The sequence below is a fragment of the Chlorocebus sabaeus genome, chromosome 12 (assembly GCF_047675955.1).
Source record: "Chlorocebus sabaeus isolate Y175 chromosome 12, mChlSab1.0.hap1, whole genome shotgun sequence".
NCBI classification, from domain to species: Eukaryota; Metazoa; Chordata; class Mammalia; order Primates; family Cercopithecidae; genus Chlorocebus; species Chlorocebus sabaeus.
The window spans coordinates 91,542,926-91,561,639 of NC_132915.1; the positions used below are offsets into that span (position 1 = coordinate 91,542,926).

The following is an 18,714-nucleotide window of genomic DNA, read 5'->3' on the forward strand; positions in this document are numbered from 1 at the left end:
TTCATCATGCCACTCAGCTTCTATGTCATTTTTCTTTTCCAGGAGGATTCTCTTAAAGCACTCCTGGGGGATGTTGAGAACCTGAATGGGTGTTCCTCCAAACATGGCTGTGTGGTAATAAAAATCCCCCTGGCCAAATGGAATGCATGCTGCTGACTCTTTCTGCCTTTCCTAGGTAAAGTCCTCAGGATCTGCCTTGTACCACCAGGGCTGTAGCTGAGCCACTGACTGGCCTAGGGGCTTCACCCCAAAATTGTCTTGGAAGACCTGGTCTACATCCATGCAGAAGAGGAAGTCGACCTCGTGTTGGATGTGGGCCAAGATGTGCTCCCTGATGATCTTCACAGGCATCATGCTGATGTGTTGCCACCTCTTCTCTGGCTTGACCTCAAACACTTTTAAGGAATGCAGAGGACCCAGCTCTATAAACAGCACCTTGGAGACATCATCCACTATGATGTATAAAATATGACTTTGTGGCCGACCATGAAGTACCTATTAGCAGGTATTATGAACTCTTCCAAGTAATGCTCAATATATCTGAAACAAAGAAGAAAAGCAAAACATTTGACCTTTGGGATTCCTGAAAGAAATCACATGCTGTTATAATCATGTCTGTATTTTATAGTTAGTAGAAGAATGATTTCTTCCCACCCCGGGTATGTTTTCATGTTAGTGTAATGCCCCTGGCTACTCTCCACCATTCAGTCACTCAGTCCGTGGGAAGCTGGAATGACTTACCTGACTGCCAATTTTGGAAAAGCAGCTAGAACTAGACATGCACTACCCTATCCTTCCTCTCCTCTGGCTTTTGGGAACCAGCCAGTCCAAGAGAGCATGTGTTCTCAACTGCTCTGGGTTTTGCAGGAAGCTTAGTACAGGATCTATTTTCACATCCAGAGGCCTGTAGGTGCCTGGATGCTCAAGTCTTTCTAACTCTGGGGGTTGAATATTTAGGAGGTGCAGGGTCTGCAGATATAAGCCACATTCTCCCATATGAGCTTTAACTATAATGAGGGTGATATTTACCACTCTCTGCCTTCCTTACCCCTTTGGCCAATTTGCCAATTGGTTCAGACTTTGGACAGTCAAAGGGGGTACTTGTTCTTGAGCTCAATTCAAAAGCCCTAACATAAACCCTAATGTTGCTACTGCCAGACCAGGTACAAGGGTGATGTGGCCCTTGGATCCAATGGGGATGCATTAAGCCCAAACAGCGGAACTCCCTTGTCCTGTGTGATACAGAGAATGAGTTCTGAGATCTAGATCTGCTTTCATGTTACATAGTCATCCTATGAGCCTCCCACTAGTCACCTAAAACACCAATCCATTGTCCACACACCATCATCCAAAATACTAGTCCATCCAAATACTAGAATGAGCAACTTCTGATTTAACCTTATTTTAACTACTTTTTCTTTATTTTTAAAAAAGGACTATGTTAGCAGTAAGCCACGTTTGGTGGCTGAGTAAACATAGATGAAAAGAGAAGATTAAAAAATTTAAAATATAAAAAAAAGAAAAAAAAGGACTACATTGTTTAGAGAAGTTTTAGGTTCACAAAAAAATTGGGCCAAAAGTACGGAATTCCCATATACCTCTTGCTCCCACATTTGCACAGCCCCCATCCCCCCACTATCAACATCCCTGCACCAGAGTGGTGCATTTGTTACGATCAATGAAGCTACACAGACATATCACTATCACCCAACATCCATAGTTTTACATTAGGGTTCACTCTTGGTGTGGTACATTCTAAGGATTTAACAAAAGTATAATGACATGTATCCACCATTATAGTATCATACAAAATATCATCACTGCCCTAAAAATTATCTGAGCTTTGCTTATTAATCCTTCCCTCCCCGAACAACCCCAAACAATCACTGACCTTTTTACTGTCTCCATAGTTTTACCTTTTCCAGAACGTCATATAAGCATACAGCATGTAGCCTTTTCAGTGTGGCTTCTTTTACTTAGTAACATGCATTTAAGGTTCTTTTATATCTTTCATGACTTGATAGCTCATTTCTTTTTAGCACAGAATAATATTCCATTATCTGGATGTGGCTTAGTTCATTTTTCTATTCATCTACCAAAGGACATCTTGGTTGCTTTCAAGTTTTGGTAATTATGAAATAAAGCTTCTGTAAATATCCATGTGCAGGTTTTTGTGTAGACATAAGTTTTTAACTCACTTGGGTGAATACCAAGGAGCACGATTGCTGGATCGTATGGTAAGAGTATATTTAGTTTTGTAAGAAACTGCCAAATTGTCTTCCAAAGTGGCTGTACCATTTTGCATTCCTACAAGCAATGAATAAGTGTTCCTGTTGCTCCACATCCTTGTCAGCATTTGGTGTTGTCAGTGTTTTGAATTTTGGCCATTCTAGTAGGTATTTAGTGGTATTTTAACTATTTATCTATTCCTTTGAAAAACATTGCACGCTGTCCCCCATTGCGGGGCAAGGTGGCTCACGCCTGTAATCCCAGCACTTTGGGAGGCCAAGGCAGGTGGATCACAAGGTCAGGAGTTTGAGACCAGCCTGGCCAATATGGTGAAACCCGGTCTCTACTAAAAATACCAAAATTATCTGGGCATGGTGGCACATGCCTGTAGTCCCAGTTGCTTGGGAGGCTAAGGCAGGAGAATTGCTGGAACCAGGGAGGTGGAGGTTGTAGTGAGCTGAGATGGCGCCACTGCACTCCAGCCTGGGCAACAGAGCAAGACTCCATCTCAAAAAAAAAAAAAAAAAAAAAAAGGCCAGGCACGGTGGCTCACGCCTGTAATCCCAGCACTTTGGGAGGCCAAGGCAGGTGGATCACAAGGTCAGGAGTTTGAGACCAGCCTGGCCAATATGGTGAAACCCGGTCTCTACTAAAAATACCAAAATTATCTGGGCATGGTGGCACATGCCTGTAGTCCCAGTTGCTTGGGAGGCTAAGGCAGGAGAATTGCTGGAACCAGGGAGGTGGAGGTTGTAGTGAGCTGAGATGGCGCCACTGCACTCCAGCCTGGGCAACAGAGCAAGACTCCATCTCAAAAAAAAAAAAAAAAAAGGCCAGGCGCGGTGGCTCACGCCTGTAATCCCAGCACTTTGGGAGGCCAAGACAGGCGGATCACGAGGTCAGGAGATCGAGACCATCCCGGCTAACACAGTGAAACCCCGTCTCTACCAAAAAAAATACAAAAAGCTAGCCGGGTGAGGTGGCGGGCGCCTGTAGTCCCAGCTACTCGGGAGGCTGAGGCAGGAGAATGGCGTGAACCCGGGAGGCGGAGCTTGCAGTGAGCCGAGATCTGGCCACTGCACTCCAGCCTGGGCGACAGAGCGAGACTCCATCTCAAAAAAAAAAAAAAAGAAGAAAAGAAAATAAAAACATTTTATTGGAGTCTTCTGTAAGCCCAAGCTATAGACTATTTGTGAAGCTATGCTATGGAGATTACCAGGAAGAGGAAGAATAAGCCAGATGGTTTCATACAACTTGACCAAACCCTAAACTCATGTGGACTGAATTTAATGTGCTGATCACACTTCTGGCCAATCGTGGTGTTTTGTGAGTAATAATGACTGGCACTTCTTTTCGCTTTTTGTTGCTGCTTGGATTCCCTTTCTTTGTTACCAAAATAAAATGTGCTTTTAATGTTGGCATGTGGTAATCCAAGGGTTTATAGTACTGATTCTTTAAATGGAGAAAATACATCTGAGGAATATAAAAAGGACTTCAGTGTGGCTCTGTGGGTAGTGGCCAGGAAATCCTTCAGTATTCTGGGACTTCAAGAAAAATGTATTGTGCTCTGAAGCTTGGGAAACAATACTGGGGTGGGGTGGGGTAGAGTTAAGTACAGGGGAGAGTCATTGTGAGGTTTTACATTGTTAAGAGATTAAAGCATTGCAGTTGGCTCCATGCATTGTTGCTTGAAAACAAACCAAACATTACACCTCCTGAAAGTCCAAATCCACTTGTAGAGATCTATTGCTGCTGAGTACAAGCAGTCCTCTCTTGTCTCAGAGCTGAGGGCAGAGTGCTTTCACCAGGATGTATGATTTACAGTCTGGTTCTGCAGAGCTGGAATTGGATGGCTGAAGCCGTTGTGGGGCACTGGGCAATGTTCTGTTCTTTTTGGAAACACCAGGATCAAATCAATCTGCAACGTGGCTGGGTTAGCCCCTTTTGTGCCAAAGGATTCGGTGAGCTGGGTGGCTCACCTAATCTAATTAGGTGGCTCCCAACCTATGTGAGTACAGATTCTTCTAGTAAACATGTCAAAACTCCACAGTCACCTTTCTCTGCTAGAGAGACCACATAGGTCCCTAGGATCAGCACATTCAGTGACATTAGAACTTGACTGGTATTGTGAATGACAGAACAGTAACAGCTGCTGGACTCTGGGTTGGGGAAGGTCATCTCTGGAGAACTATCAGATCTTTATGGAGCTGTCTTTAAGCCCCACTTTGGCAAAGCTCAAATCAACCTGAGCCTTCAATTCTCTTTATACAAGGCAAAGAATCAACTTTCCATGAAGCTTCTTCAGAAGAGATACAGAGGGAAAGGCCCAGAGGGCAGGAAAAAAAAAAAAAGGAAAATTGGACTTTCAGTTTTATTTTGGAAAAAAAAGAGGAAATTTCTCCAAAAAAAGCAAAATGGATTATCTTCAATAACTAATATTAGAGCTAGAACTTTTTTTTGTTTTCTTTTTTTTTGAGATGGAGTCTCCCTGTGTCACCTAGGCTGGAGTGCAGTGGCCAGATCTCGGCTCACTGCAAGCTCCGCCTCCCGGGTTCACGCCATTCTCCTGCCTCAGCCTCCCGAGTAGCTGGGACTACAGGCGCCTGCCACCTCGCCCGGCTGATTTTTTGTGTTTTTAGTAGAGATGGGGTTTCACTGTGTTAGTCAGGATGGTCTCAATCTCCTGACCTTGTGATCCACCCACCTCGGCCTCCCAAAGTGCTGGGATTACAGGCGTGAGCCACTGCACCCGGCCTAGAGCTAGAACTTTCAAGAAAGAATGATTGTAGTTTTTCTGCATCATATGTTCTGAACAAGGGAGCTGAAACTGGAACATATCCAACCTTTGGAAGAGCAAGTTCCTACCAGCAAATCTTCTAGGGCCAAATCCTCCATGAGAGAAAAAGTAGAAGTGATCTGAGGAACCCATGGAAGAGTGGTCAGCTGTGTTCCAGCATGGAAAGCCACTGTGCTTAGGTCACGCTGCACCTAGAACTTGCTATAAATCTCTCTGTAGTTGGTCCTGGGCCGTAGAGCATAGGAAAAAGAATGATGCACTCTGGGCTGTCTAGCAGCTAGCACTTGTGGAATTTCTCAAGGAAGCCATGGTGGTCAGGGAGGAGGTGGTTGTGGGTACGCTGTTGACCCTGGGCTTGGTGGGTGGAACAGACATGTGTTCCTGCAACCCAAGACCCTCATTTTGAGGTAGGAATGAGTGGACGTACCTACTATTATTTTGTTCTCAGCATTTTAGGGCCTCAGCAGAAAGGAGACTGAAATAGTTCCACAAAAACATTCTTCTATCTAATAAATCAAAAAATCAAGGCTGGCCTCCATCAGTTCAGGAGTCTCCACAAAAATGTCTTGACAGTGGAACAAGAAATAGTCAAGGACAGTTTCATCAGTGACACCTACCTTCCAATAGCAAAAGCCGTCAATCCCACCGTAATTTTCTGTTTGGCATAATAATTTCCTAGGATGGCTTTGTTTTAAGTGCCTTTCCATAACCAGCGCCTTCCATGTGGTCACTCTCACCACCTCTGGGCGTTTCCTGGTGATAAAACAGAGAGTTCCCTGAGTCAGGGCAGCTTTGCCTTTGTGGGGCAGAGACTAGCCAAGGAAAAGGGGGGGTCAGCTATGATCTGCAGAGACTGTCCTTGAATCCTGACTGTAGCTTAACGCCAAACACTTGGCTGGGAGGTGTGCCATTTGCAGGGGTAGCATCTTCTGGGTGAGGAAGAGGAGGCTTTGGCTCAGGTGCCTCTGAGGGCTATCTTTTTTTTTTTTTTTTGAGACAGATCTCCCTCTGTCACCCAGGCTGGAGTGCAGTGGCTAGATCTTGGCTCACTGCAGTCTCCGCCTCCCAGGTTCAAGTGATCCTCCCGCCTCAGCCTCCCAAGTAGCTGGGATTATAAGCATATCCCAACACGCCTGGCTAATTTTTGTATTTTTAGTAGAGATGGGGTTTCACCATGTTGGCCAGGCTGCTCTTGAACTCCTGACCTCAGGTGATCCACCAGCCTCAGCCTCCCAAAATGCCAGGATTATAGGCATGAGTCACTGTGCCCAGCCTTCTGAGGGCTGTTTTGGGGGTCCCTTTGAGGCTCTTATCTCTACATCTCATACCTTCTTTCCTCTTCTACTTTCTTTGTTCTCTTCCTACTTCTAAATCCCTTTCCCTACTTTCCCAACCCCTTCCCAAGCTACCAGTAGCAACTTTGGGTGTTATTTATTCCTGTGGGTGTCATCTGAGCCTAAGGAGATCCTAAGCCTTGATACAGGCGGATGAGAGAGTGACATTAGATTCGAAAGAGAAAAAGCTGTTTCCATTTGCCTTTTGCCAGGAGGGATATCTGGGTGAGAACCTGGTCATTGGCCAGAAAGGGCCCCAGATTAAAGGGATTCTGATGTTACTACTCCCTTTACAAACAAGGAGACGAAGGCACCAGAAAGGAAGGTACTTGATAGAGGCCCAGCAAGGCCAAGACTGGAGCCCAAGGCTCCGGCAAGGACCTTCTCCATAGACCAGGAGCCTCTTTGCTAGGCACACAAAAGGGGCGAGAGGAGAGGGAGGGCGCTTTGCTGTGCTCAGAGAGCTTGAACGGGACTTGGCAAGGTCAACACAAAGGCAGGAAGCTATGACAAAGCCCAAAACCCTGAAGCCCTGAAGGGTAAATGCACAAAGCATAGAGCAGCGGGGGGGCCCCAGTGTGAGGGTGGAGCTCCAGGCAGGGGGAGGCTTTGACTCTCTCTTGGCTCGGGAGGTGGCTGCATTTTCCCTGTTGGGAAGCAGAGACTGGCACAGGCTCATTTAGATTCAAACCCCAATATGGGCCTGGCACCCTGCTTGGCATTTGCTTGTTTTACTGGATTCACTGTGGGCAGCGAATGGTTCAACCTCAGGAAGGTGAGTGAGTGGGGCAAAGTCCTGGTGATCCCTGCTGGCTGCACTGCCGTGGCCCTGGTGAGGCTGTCAGGGCCTCACCTGACAAAGGTGAGGTTAGCAAATACCTCAGGCCAGCACGGCCAGTGGAGGCCTGGATTTTCACAGAACCCCCCCACCCATCAGCAAAGTTGGGTTTTTCCCACAGTGAGGCTGGTGAGTGCAACTGGGTCTTCCCCTGCCTCACCCCAGCCTCAGAGTGGAAGAGGAGCCTCAGTAGCTCTCCTCTCAGGCCTCCTGTCCCTTGTCCCCCAACGCTGCACCTACAGTTCTTGAGCTGACTCTGCCCTCCCACCCCATCCCCAGGCATCACATCTGGTCTGCTTCCCAGATTCCATCACAGCTTGAAGTGACCTGTTTCCTACATTTTGCCCCCAATGCTGAAATTGCCCCAGGTTGGTCCAGATGGCAGACAGGGAAAACACTTTCAGGGTGCTCTCCTGGTTTGACTCATTTTGTCCGGAGTCTCAAACTCTAAGACTTAGCTCTGCCCTCAGCACCCCAGGTATACCTGCTGCATGGAGGACACAGTTGCCTTTGGTTTCCTTCAATCATGAAAGAAGCTACTATGTACTCTGCACCAACCTGTGCCAGGCACCCATCACGTACACTTTCTCATTTAGTCTCTGCAACAGCCCTGCAATGTGTCCTGTCCACGGTCCAGGTAAGAAAACCAAGTCTCAGAGCAGCTTATTATCTTGTCAAAGGCCAAGCAACTGGTCACTAATGATGCCAGCTAACACACACTAAGCAATTCCTTTGCGACCAGGCACCGTGCAAAGGGCTCACCCTTCTGAGGTAGGTGCTATTTTGATTCCCATTTTATCAATGAAGAAGCTAGCACAGAGAAGTCAAATAACTTGCCTGAGGTTGCACAGCTAGTAGGGGTTAAAGCTGGGATTTAAACAAGATCATCTGACTCTGGAGACCATGCTCTGAGCTGAGCCACCACGTACACTATTTCTTATATGACTTTTCATTCCTCTGCTGATGAGTTGGGGTTAAAGCCCAGGTTTGTCCAGATCTAAAGGTAACACTATTTCCATTTAAAAATTAAGTCGGGTGCCGTGGCTCATGCCTGTAATCTCAGCACTTTAGGAGACCAAGGCAGGTGGATCACTTGAGATCAGGAGTTCAAGACCAGCCTAGCCAACATGGTGAAACCCTGTCTCTACTAAAAAAATACAAAATTAGCCAGGCGTGGTGGTGCACACCTGTAATCCCAGCTACTTGGGAGGCTGAGGCAGGAGAATTGGTTGAACCCAGGAGGCGGAGATTGCAGTGAGCCAAGATCATGCCATTGCACTCCAGCCAGGGTAACAAGAGTGAAACTCCATCTCGAAATAAATAAATAAATAAATAAATAAACAAAATAAAATCAAAAGTAATTATTTTTATTTGCATTGGCATTTTTGTCAATTCACACTGAGAAATGATGAGCCTTTTTTGTTGTTGTTTTTAGTAGCTTACATGGTGCTTTTAGTTCTATAAAACTCCCAGCTTTGTTGAATGATGAGATTGCAAACCAAAAACCAAAAACCGAAAACCACCCACGCAGCTATCTTATACTTCTGTAACCATTTCTGAACTTAAAACTATCTTGTTCATTTCATCTCATTAATTGCATCTTAGTTTTAGCCTGTCAAAGATCTTTTAGTAGTTCTAACCTATCCCGCTAGCTAAGTCTTATAACTGTGTATAAGCTGGACATTTGGTAATATTATTTTTAAAAAAGGAAAAGGAGGAAAAGGTATACTTATTTAATACTTATTATGCACCAGGGGCTAAGCGCTTGACTTTTATTCTCTCATTTGATCTCCATGACCACTCTACGAAGTGGGTGCTATCATCATTCCCATTTTGCAGATAAAGTGGAGGGTAGGAAAGAAGGAGAAGGGAATGGAGACTTTTGCCATTTAATTTATATAAACGACCCAACTGGGGTGCCTGATCCCTCGACCCACATTTCCCAGTTCCCTCCTCTATACCAGGTCATCCTGCTGAGCACTGAGATGGGATAAATGAGACCCAGTCCTTCCCCTTGAGAATCTCACAGTCCCAGCAGGTGGTCTGCCTGCTACACACACCTCAACTACATGATCACTCAGTCCAGGTCTTCTAGAAGGACTGAGTCAGAAAACCAGAGTCCAGTTTAGTTACTTGGATTCCTTCAAGCAGGAAGAAAAAGTAGCAACATTAAAAATTAATGTTGAATTAAAAATTAAAACATTCTATTTCTCAGCTGTTAATTATTTGATTCCACTGACAATTCCAGCAAGTCAGTGACCCTGACTACAAAGCCACACAGCAGCCTGAAAATGCAGGCAGCTGGGGAGAAGGGGGAGGAGGGAGAATGAGATCAAGATCAGCTTCCTGGATGAACCGCTGCATCAAGGAGTCTTAGTCATCAAAATCCACAAAATCCCCCAAAAAAGAAGTGATGGAGGGCAGCTCACACATGTGAAAAGCTAGTCTTTGACAATGTCAACTGTCAGAGAAGTCCAAGATCACAAAGATGAGGCACTAAAAAGAGAGAAAAAAGTGCCAGGAAAGAGCTGCTCAGATGCTTTCCTTCCACATAGGGCATGCAACGGTGTGATGCTAGTGTGTGGAGTTCCACAAAAGCTTCCCCCAAAATAAAAGGGCCCCCTAACCAAAGCACACACCTCCCTAGGTTATTGGCAGCTTTTAAATTTTATGTACTTATTTATGGTACATTTTGGTACCCAAGGAGTGGGTAGAGGAAGAGTTAAAATTCTATTTTTTTTTTCAGATGGAGTTTCACTCTTGTTACCCAGGCTGGAATGCAATAGTGTGATCTCAGCTCACTGCATCCTCTGCCTCACGGGTTCAAGTGATTCTCCTGCCTCAGCCTCCTGAGTAGCTGGGATCACAGGTATGGGTCACCACACTTGGCTAATTTTGTATTTTTAGTAGAGACTGGGTTTTGCATGTTGGTCAGGCTGGTCTCGAACTCCTGACCTCAGGTGATCCACCCACCTTGGCCTCCCAAAGTGCTGGGATTACAGGCATGAGCCACCATGCCCAGCTGGAAGCGTTAAAAATCTATGAATCATGGAGTAGGTTAAAAAAAGATGTGGAATACAGGTGATCCTCCCACCTTAGCCTCCTGAGTGGCTGGGACTAGAGGCATGCGCCACTGCATCTAGCTAATTTTTTATTTTGTTGTAGAGACAGGGTTTCACTAAGTTGCCCAGGCTAGTCTTGAACTTCCGGACACAAGCGATCCTCCCGCCTCAGCCTCCCAAAGTGCTGGAATTACAGGCACGAGCCACTGTGTCCAACACAACTCATTATTGACTGAATTCCCTCTAAGCAACAGCAGGCTGGCTAGACAAGGATGCAGAGAAAAGCTGATGGCAACATGAACAGGGAGGGCGTGGCGGCTGTGGAGTGGAGAGAAGGGAATGAAGTGGAAAGGATTTTGGAGGAGGAATTGACAGAACATGCTAATGAATTAGACCGTGAGGTAGACAGAGGAAAAGGTCTCTCCAGACTTGAGCCATTTAATGGGATGGGAAGTGAGGAGAGCAAGGGTGGGGTGGAATTGAGAAATCCGTTCTGGCCATGTGAGACATGCGGAGATGTCAGGCAAGCAGGTAGACACAAGTCACAGCTCGAAGACAACATCTGGGCTAAACGTTTAAATATGGGATGGTATCTAATCTCACTAGTGGCACCTAATGCCATGAAAATTATGAGAGCACATTGGAAAATGGTGTCTAAAGAACAGAGAAGAGGATGCTGGACTTAGCTCCCATAAACTCTAATCTCTGACAGTTGGGAAGAGGGAGCTGCCCCTCTTGGGAGACAGTTACAAATGAGGATGTGGTGTCATCGAAGCAAAGTGACCTTTATATGGAAATATGCACGATATACTGTGGTTTTAGGTAGTTTTCAGAAAAGGATACTTCTTTTTTTTTTTTTTTTTTTTTTTGAGACAGAGTTTCGCTTTGTTGCCCAGGTTGGAGTACAGTGGCATGATCTTGACTCACTGCAACCTCTGCCTCCTGGGTTCAAGCAATTCTCGTGCCTCAGCCTCCAGAGTAGCTGAGATTACAGACGCCCGCAACCACTCCCGGCTGATTTTTGGTTTTGCAGTAGAGACTTTCACCATGTTGTGCAGGCTGGTCTTGAACTCCTGAGCTCAGGCAATCCACCTGTCTCGGCCTCTCAAGTGCTAGGATTACAGGCGTGAGCCGAAAAGGATACATTTATACAAAGTATATTTATTTGTTCATGCATTCCTTCATCCAATCATTCATTTACACAAGAAATAGACTCAGGTGCCCTGAGAAGACTTACATTTGGTGCCACTTCAAACCAACATTCTTTCAATAATCTGCTTGTGTCCAGGAGCGGAGGCTCATGCCTGTAATCCTAGCACTTTGGGAGGCTGAGGCAGGGGATCGCTTGAGACGAGGAGTTCAAGACCAGCCTGGGCAACATGGCAAGACTCCGTCTCTACAAAAAATACAAAAATTAGCCAGGCATGGTTGTGCATGCCTGTGGTCCCAGCTGCTTGGAAGGCTGAGGCGGGAGGATTGCTTGAGTCTAGGAGGTGGAGGCTACAGTGAACCATGATTGTGCTACTGCACTCCAGCCTGGTGGCAGAGTGAGACCCTGTCGCAAACAAACAAATAAATAAATAAATTACAAATTAAAAACAAATATCTGCTCCCTACTCATTTGGAGACAAAGCCATGCAAGGGGAAGAGTGGAGAGGGTGAAAGCTGGTGACTGTGGTCTGTCCCTCCTCTCTGCCCCCAGTCATTCAGCCCCAGCCCCACTTCCTAAGTTCTGCTCAGCAAAGCACAAGTGCCACAGTAAAATTGCCCCATTCTCCTTAGAAGGGCCTTTAGGGACCATCTCTGGCCCATCTAACCTGCCCCTGGGGGAGTCTCAATCCCCCATCTAAGGGGCTTTATCAAAGCAACAATGCTTCCATCTTCTCACGTTTCTATGAGTGGTTTAGCATTTCAGAGATGCCTACCCTGTTGTGCAGATCATCAAATGACATATGGGAAGCTGAAAGTCCCATCCCTCCCCATGGATCCTCTATCCCCAAACAATGAGAGAATTTGCCAGAACACATTCAGTCTTTCCAGAGCCCAAGATCCTTCACAATGGGACAGGTGCTATTTTTAGGCTGGGCATGGTGGCTCACATCTGTAATCCCAGCACTTTAGGAGGCCAAGGCGGGAGGATCTCTTAAGCCCAGGAGTTCAAGAGCAGCCTGGACAACATAGTAAGACCCTGTCTCTACAAAAGAATTAAAAATGAGCTAGCCGTGGTGGCACACACCAAGCCTCCTTACTCAGGAGGCTGAGCCTGGAAGGTCAAGGCTGCAGTGAGCCATGATTGCACCACTGCGCTACAGCCTGGGTAACAGAGCAAGACCCTGTCTCAAAATGAATAAAAATTAAAAATTTAAATTTTTAAAAAAAATGATGCCATTCTCTCCTGATTACTCTGATGATACCTCACTGCACATCTCCAGCACATACCATCTGCCAAGCTCAGGAGCACCCTGTGACTCTGTCCAGATGTCCCATAAGCACCTGCATCCACATGTGTTCCTAATGGAGGTCCCCACATCCCCCAGCTCTGAGGCCTGTGTCTCCTCCTCCAGTCCCCTTTCTGGCCAATGGTACCACCACCCACCAGTCTCTCAGGTCTCAAAGTCACCCTGGACAACTCCCATCTCCTCACTCCCAGGACCACATCCTTCCAGTTGATCCTGCCTCCTACCAATCTAGGCAAATACTAGTTTTACAGTAACAACCCCTATAAAACCAAGAACTTCTCAAATATAACCATGTTGATTGATTTCTCCTGTCTCCTTTCCCTAACACAATGCCTAGCACAGTGTTTTTGACCATAACTCACAGTGAGAAATATACTTTACATCACAATCAAAGAGATGCACATACACATATGTCTACTGTTAAAGGTCTAATGTGCTAAGGGTCTTTCTCCCAAATCAGGAATGTTCTCAACGGCACTGTTGCCTCCACTAATCAGTCCCATAGCTGAAGCTCTGTTGTGTTATCTTCCTTTCTTTGGTCTCCTCTCTTCCTCTTTTTTGTCTATGTCTTCTTCCTCTTGTTGATAATTGTGGATCCTAAGTACAAAGGGAAAGTAAACCAGGTAAGGCAGGGAAGGTGACTGCGGTGGTCAGAGAACTGGTGAATATCTTGTGGAAATACGTCCCAAGGCAGATTATGCATGCATTAAGTGAACTCACCAGAAGAAGGCTCTAGGCACTAAGTGTTTATTCACAAAGACATATTTTTGATGGAAAGATGCAGAACTCACCTCATTACCCTTCCAAGTCAGTGCAGTTAGCAACGTAATGGCCCAGTAACCCTCAGGTTATTTTAGTGGGATGAGGGAAACTTGATAAGACAATTCCTCTAAGAACATTTTAGTTTATGATTGTCTTTTCTGCAATCTAAACTTCAGCCCAGGCCAGGCATGGTGGCTCACGCTTATAATCTCAGCAATTTAGGAGGCCAAGGTGGACGGAGCACCTGTCAGGAGTTCGAGACCAGCATGGCCAACAAGGTGAAACCTCATCTCTACTAAAAATACAAAAGTTAGCCAGGTGTGGTGGTAGGCACCTGTAATCCCATCTACTTGGGAGGCTGAGGCAGGAGGATCACTTGAACCCAGGAGGTGGAGGTTGCAGGGAGCCGAGACCACGCCATTGCACTCCAGCCTGGGCAACAAGAGAGAAACTCCATCTCAAATAAATAAATAAATAAATAAACTTCAGCCCAAGCCTCAGCCCCCAAGTTAACTGAAACAAAACAAAACAAAACAAAAAACATATTTATCTGGGTGTGGTGCTGCATGCCTATAGTCTAGCTACTCGGGAGGCTGAGGCAGGAGAATCACTTGAGCCCAGGAGTTTGAAGCTGCAGTGAGCTATGTTTGTACCACTGCACTCCAGCCTGAGTGACAGCGAGACCCTGTCTCAAAAACAAAACCAACCCTTAAATGTCCTAGACCCACTCACAAACTATTCTTCATATAATTTCAATAAGCAAGAAAGATGAGTGACTGAGAAGGTCATGAACATGAAACCATTGTGTGTGGACCCTCTGCAAGCACCAGGTGGGTGGGCAAACACCGACTGCTGCCTGATCACCTTACCCATTGTTAAACCAGCTCGGAAACCACCAGCTCTTCTGGGCACTGCTGTCATCAACTTCTGGGCTTCTAAGAAATGAAAAACGTTACAAATGTTTTTAGAAAATGTGGTGTCCTCAAACTTAGGGTTTCCAAATTCTTTTCATAGCCAAGATTACTCTAAAAAAAACAAAAAAAACTTAAAACGCCAATTTATAAAACAGACAGAAATGAGACACTCTAGCTAAATGAGAGCAACAGACCTGAAGCTCCCTCAGTCTCTTCTCCCTTGGGCAGCCCCCAGTCCTCAGCTCATCCTGGGGGCCCTAGAGGAAGAAAAGGGAAAAAGGGGCTGGAGTGGCGGTGGTATTAATGCATTAACCTGGGTTCTAGATCTGCCACTTACTAGCTGTGTCACTGTGATAGGACATTTTCCCTCTCTGAATTTTGACTTTCTCCTCCAAAAAGTATAGTTAATAATACTAATAATAGACCTACCATAAAGGTAATTTTGAAGACTGAATGAAATAGCATACATAAAAGAGCTTTATGAGTTGAAAATGACTGTAACAAGTTATAGATTTCATGAAAAACCAATGCATGTTTCCATGTTTCTTTAGCGGAAACCAGCAGAATTCAGCTTGCTGTAAAAGTCTAGAGAAAAATTCAGGTTGCCCAAAGGTTAGCAGTAACAGCCTCAGGAAATCTGAGGGTCGCGGAACAAGAAGTTCAGGAAACTACTTAGAAGCCACTGTAGCCACCCATTTGAGAAAGTTTCCACACTCTCATTTATCGTGAAAGTCTCTTCATGGTCGGGGGTAGGCACGGTGGCTCACGCCTGTAATCCCAGCACTTTGGGAGGCTAAGGCCAGCAGATCACCCGGGGTCAGGCATTCAAGACCAGCCTGGCCAACACAGTGAAACCCCATCTCTACTAAAAATACAAAAAATTAGCCTGGCGTGGTGGCAGGCGCCTGTAATCCCAGCTACTCGGGAGGCTGAGGCGGGAGGATTGCTTGAACCCAGGAGAAGGAGGTTGCTGTGAGCCAAGATGGCACCACTGCACTCCAACCTGGGTGACAGAGCAAGACTCCGTCTCAGAAAATTAAAAAAAAAAAAATTAAAATAAAAGAAAGGAAAGAAAAGGTGGGGGCTTCCTGGAGGATGGGGAAAGAGGAAAGCCAGTGGATACAATGCCCTTCCGATGGACAAATACAGTGGTGAGGTAACTCACGAACAGGCATAATATTATGTTTTTGTTCTTGTTTTTGTTTTTGAGACGGAGTCTCGTTCTGTCGCCCAGGCTGGAGTGCAGTGGCCGGATTTCAGCTCACTGCAACCTCCACCTCCCGGGTTTACGCCATTCTCCTGCCTCAGCCCCCGAGTAGCTGGAACTACAGGCGCCCGCCACCGAGCCCGGCTAGTTTTTTTTCGTATTTTTAGTAGAGACGGGGTTTCACCATATTAGCCAGGATGGTCTCGATCTCCTGACCTCGTGATCCGCCCGTCTCAGCCTCCCAAAGTGCTGGGATTACAGGCTTGAGCCACAACGCCCAGCCAGGCATAATATTATGAAACCTGTTTTAAAGCCCATTAACTCTTGGAAGTGTTTGAAATGACTTCCAATATGTAGGTACAATAAACAGAAAAACAACACGAGAATAAAAAAAACACAAGAGAGAACAGAAAGAGATACATTGATTTAGTCACCCAGGTATGTATTTTCACCTGACCTTAGTCATTCCAAAGAAAAGTTTCACCTTTACCTTCATTTCAGAGCTGAGATACTGGCTGGGTGGATTTCAGCAAATTTCCAAGGTCACATGCATGTGGGCATAAAAGCCAGGATTTCACACCAGGGGATAAATTATATCAGAAATGAAGGTTGGGGCAAGAGCAAGCAGTTAAGTGCAATACTTTGCTCTGAGCTTTCTGACAACCAACCCAACCATGGGAAATATAAAGGTTTACATGGCTCTCATTTTCTTTTCAAAAATAAGAAAATTTTAGTGATACACACTAGTTTCTCAAGAGGCTCAAATCTTTTTTCCTGATTCTTATTCTTAGAGCAATTTCTTGCATGGGTCTTTATATAACGTTTAAAGGGCAGAATAATAGACAATATCTTCCCAGATACTTTTTATCAGCAAGACAGGAAGGTTCCCCAAATGACACCACTTAAGAGAACTTTGAGGAGAACTGAGGGCAAGATACAAGCCATGGTTCTATACAGATAAGTTTAGGGAGACTGCAGAAATAACGTTCCAGCACCCACTCCTCCCGCTTTGGCCGAGCACCATGGCTGGCTGCTATGTGAAGAATGGACTGTAGGGGGCGCCAGAGTGACTGGGGAAAACATCTGCTAGAAATCTAGAATTCAAAGCACTTACTTTGAGCGATATATCCACAAGAAAGAGCCTTCTGGGCTAAAAGCGAAAGAGAAATAAAAACATATCATGTTACTTTTAATTCTGAGAAAGGCGAGTTTGTAACCTTTATCACTGAGCCCGGGGCTGAGCTGAGAGCCTGAGTTTTAGCTGCTTCCCAGTTTCTACATTCCTTTGAGACATAACCAATGACATCAGGAGGCTGGAAATTTTCACTTCAGGATCTCAAGGGGAAACGGTTTTCTGCAAAATCTCAAATTGTGCGTTTGTGTGTGTGTATTGTAGAGACGTAGTTTTGTCATGTTGCCCAGGCTGGTCTCAAACTCCTGAGCTCAAGAGATCCACCCCCATTGGCCTCCCAAAGTGCTGAGATTACAGGTGTGAGTCACCACGCCTGGCCTCAAATTCTGTTTTGTTTTTGTTTGTTTGTTTGTTTTTTAAGAAGACAGCTCTCCATTGCAGAGATAGGTCTTCTCCTGCCACCTACTCAGGTATCTGGTGATGACGAAGGCCCTGAAAGGATGGAAATGCCGTGGCCCAGACATCCTTCCCCCAGGATTTATCTTCCTCCAGAAAACAAAGCATCAACTACAGAGCCTAATGCCATGGCCAACTCAGAGCCTTCAATAGAACAGCCCCAAAAAGCATTTCTTTTTTTTTTTTTTTTTTTTTTTTTTGAGACGGAGTCTCGCTCTGTCGCCCAGGATGGAGTGCAGTGGCCAGATCTCGGCTCACTGCAAGCTCCACCTCCCGGGTTCATGCCATTCTCCTGCCTCAGCCTCCTGAGTAGCTGGGACTACAGGCGCCCGCCACCTCGCCCGGCTAGTTTTTTGTATTTTTTAGTAGAGATGGCGTTTCACCGTGTTAGCCAGGATGGTCTCGAACTCCTGACCTCATGATCCACCCGTCTCGGCCTCCCAAAGTGCTGGGATTACAGGCTTGAGCCACTGCGCCCGGTCAAAGCATTTCTTTAACTAGTGAAGGCAGTGAGACTCTTAAAGCCCCTGCAAGTGCTGCATCCTAGCACTCAGAACCCACCGGCACTCAGGCCATGGATTTATAGATTCGGGCTCATCAACTTTTCATATCTCTTCAACAACCCTTCTCCTTACCCTCCTCTCCAGAATCCTTCAACAGCACAATGGTCACAGCAATATCCACATTGCAGTGGCTTTTAAACACGTATTCATGCTTTAAGCCTCCACTCAAATGCCAGCTTTTCAGTGCCTTGCTTGATATGATCCTAGCACAGTGCCTGGTACGTAGTGGGTACTCAATAAATATCTGTGAATGGATGCAAAACAACGGATCCTTCTCCAACAAAATTTTTGCCTCCTTGAGCTTTTTTTTTTTTTAGATGGAGTCTCGTTCTGTTGCCCAGGCTGGAGTGCAGTGGCACGATCTTGGCTCACTGCAACCTCTGCCTCCCGGGTTCAAGGGATTCTCCTGCCTCAGCCTCCTGAGTAGCTGGGGCTACAGGCATACACCACCATGCCTGGCTAATTTTTGTATTTTTAGTAGAGATGGGGTTTCACCATGTTGGTCAGGCTGGTCTTGAACTCCTGACCTCAAGTGATGCGCCTGCCTTGGCCTTCCAAAGTACTGAGGCTCCATCTCAAGAAAAAAAAAAAAAAGAATCGGTGGTAATGCATAGCAAGGGTCCTGGCACATGCAAGCACTCAATAACTAGGAGCTCCTATCATGATCACCACCATCATGATATTTCATCATAATTTTGAAGGCTTCCTCTAATTCTCTAAAATTCGAAGATTATTTTTTCCTCCAGCCTGAAATCAAATGCTATCCTAGATGATATTCTTTCAATACGCTTTACTGACAATTCTTCTATTTACTAATTGGTTGACATGTTTCAGTTAGTTATTTTTAATCCATTTTAGTTTAGTGCTGCCTACCTGTGTAAGGTTAGTGTCCTCAGCTTACCTCAAGCTATCATGTGGCCAATTCATAAAGTGGCAAAAAACAAAACAAAACAAAACAACA

The 18,714-nt window shown here is 45.6% G+C and overlaps 1 protein-coding gene and 1 long non-coding RNA gene across 3 annotated transcripts in view; one reads left to right on the forward strand and one right to left on the reverse strand.

Annotated features, from left to right (window-relative positions):
* The window catches only part of LOC103218903 (uncharacterized), a 65,258-nt gene extending 63,100 nt beyond the window's left edge, over positions 1-2,158 (forward strand). For both annotated transcript variants that reach the window (XR_012094873.1, XR_012094872.1), the window contains exon 3: positions 176-2,158. This is a non-coding gene — a long non-coding RNA (uncharacterized lncRNA). The remainder of the gene's footprint in view (positions 1-175) is intronic.
* GGTA1 (glycoprotein alpha-galactosyltransferase 1 (inactive)) overlaps positions 439-18,714 on the reverse strand; it is a 32,808-nt gene continuing 14,532 nt past the window's right edge. The window contains 6 exon segments of the mRNA XM_073021892.1: positions 439-540; positions 5,644-5,779; positions 13,126-13,276; positions 13,279-13,316; positions 14,351-14,416; positions 16,717-16,752. Of these exon segments, the coding sequence (XP_072877993.1) occupies positions 13,209-13,276; positions 13,279-13,316; positions 14,351-14,416; positions 16,717-16,752 (208 nt within the window). The 3' untranslated portion in view covers positions 439-540; positions 5,644-5,779; positions 13,126-13,208.